This window comes from Centruroides sculpturatus, unplaced genomic scaffold (assembly GCF_000671375.1).
Source record: "Centruroides sculpturatus isolate CEXI.00-Female unplaced genomic scaffold, Cexi_2.0 scaffold179, whole genome shotgun sequence".
NCBI lineage: Eukaryota > Metazoa > Arthropoda > Arachnida > Scorpiones > Buthidae > Centruroides > Centruroides sculpturatus.
This window is the reverse complement of record NW_019384425.1, coordinates 193,594-201,297: the sequence shown is the minus strand read 5'-3', so window position 1 is coordinate 201,297 and position 7,704 is coordinate 193,594. Positions and strand designations below refer to the sequence as shown.

At 27.1% G+C, this 7,704-nt stretch overlaps 1 protein-coding gene across 1 annotated transcript in view; it reads right to left on the bottom strand.

Moving 5' to 3' along the window:
• LOC111619535 (cell cycle control protein 50A-like) overlaps positions 1-7,704 on the bottom strand; it is a 42,686-nt gene continuing 34,982 nt past the window's right edge. Inside the window, exons 5-8 of the mRNA XM_023361274.1 lie at positions 4,270-4,404; positions 3,742-3,963; positions 139-304; positions 1-46 (exon numbers count right to left, since the gene is read on the bottom strand). Coding sequence (XP_023217042.1) covers positions 4-46; positions 139-304; positions 3,742-3,963; positions 4,270-4,404 — 566 coding nt within the window. The 3' untranslated portion in view covers positions 1-3. The remainder of the gene's footprint in view (positions 47-138; positions 305-3,741; positions 3,964-4,269; positions 4,405-7,704) is intronic.

The following is a 7,704-nucleotide window of genomic DNA, read 5'->3' as shown; positions in this document are numbered from 1 at the left end:
AAATTAATATGGTGTCCTTTGTGTAATATTCACCAAATCATGGGTACTGAAAATAAATGATTAAAATATCAATTTTCTATATACATAATAATTTTTAGTTATCAAAATTTAATAAAGAAAAATTAAAAATTTATTTACCTTTTCCCAAATTTGATATGAATCACTAAAAATATTACTGCTAAAACAAGGCAAATACTACCAACAACAATATATGCAATACCCAAAAAGGAATTTTTTCCTCCTAACCATGAAGTATTGGAAAGAATCATACGTTTTGTACCTTTGAAAGAAGTAACAGGATAATCTGAGTGATTATTAAGGATGTTTAAATTTTAGATAATAATAATAGCTATATTAGTAAATTTACAAATTCAAATACAGTAAAGTGTTGATGAACCGAAATGTCGGTTAACCAAAAGCATTCCAGTCAGACTGTGTCGTGCTGAATCAAACGTTTTGATACTAGATTAACTTCTGAAGTATAACTTTTTTTTGTTTTTATATTTTTCAATATATTTATTTTGTTTGTACAAAATAAAGAAATAATTTTTAACGATACAATAGCCACGATTATTATTATAAAAATTTTTGCTAGGCTTATCAACAAAAATTCAACACAAAGCAACACGCAACGGAGAAAAATTTAAACATGGGATTTATTAATATACTATTATTGGGATAAACTAATATACTATATTAATAATGTATTTTTTCATACATAATCAGTTATCTGAAAAATCGGTTTTCTGAACAATCCACGCTCTACTGTAATTAACTATTTTTAAACTAATTTTTACATTATACAATTGAATTATGAAAATATTAAAAATACATTGCTGTAATTTTAGAAAATATATTTTTTGAAAACTGTGTTTTATAACAGAATTAAATGCAATTTTATTTATATCAAGCATTTCAAACATATTTGCACTTAGTCAAATATATATGATTTTATTTTTCACAAAGGGTATTTTTACCTGCACAACATCTGAACTATGTTTAAATATAGTTTTGTACAATTAATTCATTTTTAAAATTTCTTTTCATAATTATTATTTAATTTTCAATGTATCAAACATCATTTTTTTGCTTGCTAAATTATTGATGATAATGCAAATTATTGGATAGTTAATATTAAAGGATATTAAATTAAATACCAAAAATTACTGAACCAATTCCAGTTTATTATAGTTGAGTTAATCAAGTAATTTTATCAATTAGAAAATCTGAAGTAAAGATAAATATATTAACTGCAAATTAATTCAAACTTTCCAGACATCATTAAAGAACATTTTGATGTGTCTAACATGCCCAGTAGTCAAAAGTTTTAGATCCAAAACGTGCACAATGTTTAAGTACATTATCTTCAATACTTATTAAACACTTCTGCCAACAGAGCAGAAATGCATAAAAAATGTATTTATCAAACAAAACATGTTTATTACTTTTGACAATTTATAGTATCCTAATGTTGTGAACTAAGGTAGATTTATATTGAAACTAATGAAACTTAAACTTCAGGAAACTGAATCCAGGGGTACCATATAACCGAAATTTTTAATATTTAATTTCAATTTGTAGAAATAGTATGTTATTTATGTATAAACTGTATACTTTCCTACACAGAGACAAAAGGTATCCCATGCACATAAATGAACATACACTTAAGTCTTATGAAGCCCAAGACTACATGTTGTGACTCAAGCTGTGCTAAACATATAATTATGCAAATTTTGTTAGTCTAAGTTTATATTTTGTTTATAGGCTTGAGAGGCTCTAATATCTTTACACTGAAAAATGTCAAATGACAATAAAGAGACTTCAAAAATATTTAATTTGTTGTACTTGTAATATGGAACTATTAGTAACATACCTATTAATATACAAAAATTAAAGATGATCTGCTCATATGTAAAAATTCTCTTATATACAAGTACAGGTAACCCCCGTATAACACGGTAGTTACGTTCCAAAAAATTGCCGTGTTATGCGAATCCGTGTTATACGAAACAAAGAACTAATACGAAAAGGAGGGTTAGGTTCCAAAAATTAAAAAACATGCTAGTATATTTTCATAATTAAGATAAATATCTTAATTAAAATTTTTTTAAGTGATACATATTAATATAAATTAAACAATGTTTTCTTCGTCATCACTAAAAACACTATTAATTAACCGAGAGCGTTTTCTTTTTGGCAAGTTATCCTTATCCTCTGAGCATTTTTCTGCATTATCTTCAGATCCATGCTTTACCTTTTGCAAAATGTATGTAATTTTAGATTGCTTGCTTCTAGTTAAAAGGTCTTTATAAATTTCCTTATATGGTGCTAAGCACTTATGAAGAATAAAGCAAGTATGGAATAAGGGAAAAACATTCGGCAACATCAGAAGCAGAAGCGTCGCGATCTGGCAACATTGAAACAAGTTTCGAGAAGGACCACGTGTATCGACAGAAGGCGAGAAGAGAAAATTTACATACTTAAGTACTAATAGTTCACGAAAATAATAATTTTCGTGAACTATTACTACTTAAGTATGTAAAAATTTATTACATTTCCTGTTGTATGAGGGTTTTACCCAATTCTCAAACCGTGTCAGAGTAAATCCGTGCTATAAAAGTATCGTGTTATATGGGGGATGGTACTAATTCTCGAACTGTGTTAGAGTGAATCCATGCTATAGAAGTGCCGTGTTATACGGGGGTTACCTGTATATAAAAATTTTTTAAAAGGGGCTCCAGAAATTTAAGTTTCAGCAAACTTGAACTAAATGGGTACAAAGTTAATATTTATAGTTATATACAATATATGGTTTACTTAATTTTTTTAATTCTTTCCAAATAGGAAGGAAGAAATTAAAATAAACCCCCAAATCCCCATATACATGGCCTTGGAATGAACCACAGTGACAACTTCATTAATAAACAGAATAAATGTCATTAATAGGACATGGTGCCAACTTTTGTTTGTGTACAAAAATTTTTTCAGCATTCATAAAAAAGATCTTTACTTAAATTAAATTTATCATTTGAGGAAGTTGGTTAAAAAGTTTTGTGAAGTATCAGACCACAAAATCAAATATATATAATTCTAACAAGTAATTTTACAATAAATAAAATTTTACTTTTAGTTAATTAGTCAAAATTTTTAGCTAATTAGTAATGTATTTATAATGTAGCAGTGTTTCTTAAAGACAAGAAACAACCAAAATAAAGCTGCTAATTTTTGTCATAGAGGTTAGATCTGAATATCAAAAATCATTCACCAAGGTATCATCCTATTAGTGAATATAATAATTCCCTGATTATACAAATCATTCTTATTCAAGAATTGCTATTGCATTGTGGATGTATTTGTAATTTTCTATTATACTGTGGGGGGAAAATTTCACTAAATTTTGGATTAAAACAAAGACATTATGCAAAACAAATTGCAACAGAAAACTAAATTTCTTTTAAATCTTTTATAAAAGTTTAAATTTAGCATCTAGATGTGTTCGTAGTTCTTCAATCAGTGAAACGCCTTTTCTCACATTTAGACGCTATTCGTGTAATAATTTTTAAAAATTAAACTTCGTGGACAATTCTTTTGATGTAGCTTGTAAAATACTCTATAGTAACAAGAATTATAAAACGAAAAATTCCTTTATAACAGATCTTTAAAAATATCTGATACACAATAGAAAAACCATTTGGAATCTTAGTCATCTTATAGAATATATTAGATTTTTTAAAAGGATACTATAATCCACAACCAATTTGTATGTTCCATTGGGAAGACCATTTTTAAATCTTTCCTGATTATGATTTATGCGTCTGTATAACTTCCGAAATGTAGGCAAAGCTGCTGTTCTCATCCATACTATTAAATCTTCATTCTGATAGCCGTTATTATTTTCATCTTTCGGATCTAATTTCCACACGGGTTTTCTCCAGTTTGGTGGTGGAATTGTATGTTCAAAGGCTAAATTTTTGAAAAATGATTATTATTACATAACTTTTAAATATTCAAAATGGATTAATAATATTCAAACTGGAAAATTTTTCAAATAATCTTACTTAAAAAATTTTTCCAGTTTGAATATTTATTATTCAAAATCAATTTATTATTCAATCAAAAAGATACTGACAAATAAAATTAATTTTAATTTCCAAATTATAAAAGTGCAAATGGTTTAAGTTCATAACTATACATCATCATAATCCAAAACAAAATCACCATCACAATAACCTATTAAATTTCTCAAAATAAATATACTGTATTACATACCTTTTCCATCAGTTACATTTCCAGGAGGATTTTTAAATTTTACATTTTTATCAGTTGGCCAAGCAATTCCAGTCTTTTTTAATCCAATAGCAATTTCTTGATTATTGTCATCAATATAGTATAATTTCAAACTATCTATTAAAATATTTTAAAATCAATTATTTTGTGAAATATGTCAAGTATTCATTTAATACTGATTTATTAAATTTCAGCTTTGCAAACAGTAAGAAGCATTAAAAAAATATTAATTAAAAACAGATAATGAAGCAAAAATTTTTAAACATTTAATAACATCTTTTAGATTTTTCTATATTCTTAAATGTTAATTGATATAATATTTTAGAAAACAGAGAAGAATAAATAAAAGTTCTAAGTGCATATTCCTTTGATGAAAATATGTTTTAAAGTTAATACAAAACATCATACATGGCCTTCCAGCAAATCTGTATTGAAATCAACTAAAAATGGAACATTTTCATCTCTTTCAGGGACCTGCATCAAGCATAGATCATTACAGAATATTAGCAGAGATTCTAAATTTAGAATCTCTGCTAACATTCTCTAAAGATCTACGCTTGATGCAGAACCATAAAAGATGCCAAAAAAGTTCCATCTTTAGTTGATTCTAATACATATTATTTGCTGGAAGACTGTATGGTGTTTCATATTAACTTGTGTATGTTTCAGCTTTTGTAGACTTTTAAGTTATATTTTCAAGCCAAAATATAGGTAAGACCTATTAATTAAATGTAATTATTTTCAAATCAAATATTAAAAAGGCAATTGTGAACAGTACAAACACTGACAGTTGCCTTTTTGATTCAATAATAGCCTAAAACTAACATCTGAATTAAATTTGATCTATCAATTGAAACAATTGTAGTATTCTACTAGGTCCTGGATACTTCATTTTCAAATTTATTCATAATTATTACTTTCGTTCATCCATAAATGCTAATTTATTTTATTTAATACAGGGATTAATTTTTTCATTTTTGTGCTTTATTTAAATTCCAGAAAAATACTGAACTCAGAAGATGCCTAAACTAAAGGATTTTTAAAATTACCATAGCCTACCAATTTCTTAAATAATTGCTACAGAAAACTAAAAATTTCTTTATCATATGCTTTACTGCTGCATATTTTCAGCAAAAATTTTGATATAACTAAATGTTTGTCAAAAAGTCAATACAAAAATTTTAATTGCTAATAGTTTTTATTAAACAAACATTTTCAGCTATTTTAAACAGAGTAATCAGGTTGATGTGAAAAACTTTAGTTTTCTAAGACATATTTACATGTATGGGCATAGAAACTGCAATCAAAATGTTCTTTCCTAACTTGGCAATTGGGCTACTTTTTTCTAACAATGTTCGAGAAAACTAACACATCTCACATTAATTAAAGTTATTGATTTGCATTGTTTATTATTATTTATATCAGTAACAGTATCATCTCTTCTTTTAGATATGTTGTAAAAATACATAAAATACTTGAAAGCACAAAAATAATAACTTATAAATATAAAGCCTAGTCTGTGTAAGTCAAGTACTGTACTGAAAGCAGAAAAGAATAAAAATGAACTTATACACAGGCTACACACGAGCAATACATTACATTATCTGCTCTTATTGATGACTCATTAAGAAAGTGGTCATTCACTAACTCCTGTCTAAGGCAATGTTTCACTAATACCATTTCAACTAATGCTATTGTAAAACTGGGAATTCAATGCAGGAACTATCTGCATTTAATGTTGTTAAAGCAACAGTAACTTTAAATTGCATCTCTAGCATAAGTTTGTAATCTGTACAAAGTAAATATTTGATTAAGTTCAACAATCTATCCTGAAATTGTCTTGCATTTGCATTTCACTTACTAAGTATTCTATATTTAATTTATTTTGTACATTTTTTACTACATGTTTTCTATGCATGGCTAAGGAAACAGGCCTATAATAAATCTTTTGCTGTCTTCTTTTCTGAGCTACTGTAATCATTACTCAAATCTTTTAGTATCCATCTAGTCTGTTAAATTAATTTATATATCTAAGAAACTTATTTGAACAAAATCATCATCATAATCTTCCCAAGTATGTTTAAGACTGATTAAATGGACACTATTCACAGTATAAACATCTTCATGGACACTATTAAAAACAGTTCTTAAAGTACAAATTTTAAAATTTTCACAGCTTAATATTTGAAACATTATAGTCTGAAACAGATGATTTAACACTATCTGCAGCACTCTTAAAAATGGAATTAACTTTTTAAAATTATAAAGAGTTACAAATAAAAGTACTGTACACACACACTATCTTTATGTCCTTATAACTTCAAACTTAAGTCACATTTGATTCCCTTTCTAACTACATTACCTTAACTAACTATACTTTTTCTTATCTAAAGGTCACTTCCATGCTTCACTTTTCAAATTCTTCTGATATATCCATGTCTTTTGTGTGTGTTAAAATTCTTCCTTTCTCTAACATCTTCCAAAACTATATTAGTCAACAGTAACCATCAACAGTGCTGTAGGAGTACAAATAAATGAGAAAAATCAAAACTGGATCAACATAATTATGAGGATTATGGATGATGTAACAATTCATCTCATCTATAGAAGCAACTGAGATGGTCATGTTTTCAAAATGCAATCAATCCACCAATCATACGTTCCTCATGTGGAAAAATAGTTCCTCAATCTACAATTTGTTCTGAATACAACAGATTAAAACAATTGAGAAAGAACTGCAAAATATAAAAGCTTCATGTTTAATAAATCATCTTAAAATTTAAAAAAATAGTCTTTGCAGTTTTTTATATTAAAGGTTCCTACTCAAATTTTTTAAATTTCCATGACCTCCCCTGACCAATTTTGTATAAATTCTCATGCAGTATGGCACATTGACAAAATAAAACATTTGACTTCCTATGCAAATATGTTTTGCTTCTCCACTTTAATTAGTTCTTTTTTTAAGTTATATATATATATATATATATATAATGGATTTCTTTTCCATATATATATAATGGATTTCTAAATATATATATATATTTAGGTTGGGGGAAAAGAAATCCATTATTTTTACGTTCATTTCAAGTCTTTGTTTAACATGGTTCTGATTGTTTGACTTGGATCAAATATGCACCGTTTTGTTTTATAATTTGTTGCCATTTTAAAGGTAACTTCATAGTTCTTCTCTCGTAGAAGCCCTGGTCCCTATTGGTGAAAAACTTGACTAAGTGATTTTCGCAATCCTCTCTTGATGCCAATTTCTTATCACCAAGGAAATTTTGTAATGATAAAAAAAGATGGTAATCGCTTGGTGCCAGGTCTGGACTATAAGGTGGATGCATCAAAACTTCCCAACCAAGCTCCTGGAATTTCTGGCGAGTCACTATAGATGTGTGTGGCCTGGCGTTGTTGTGA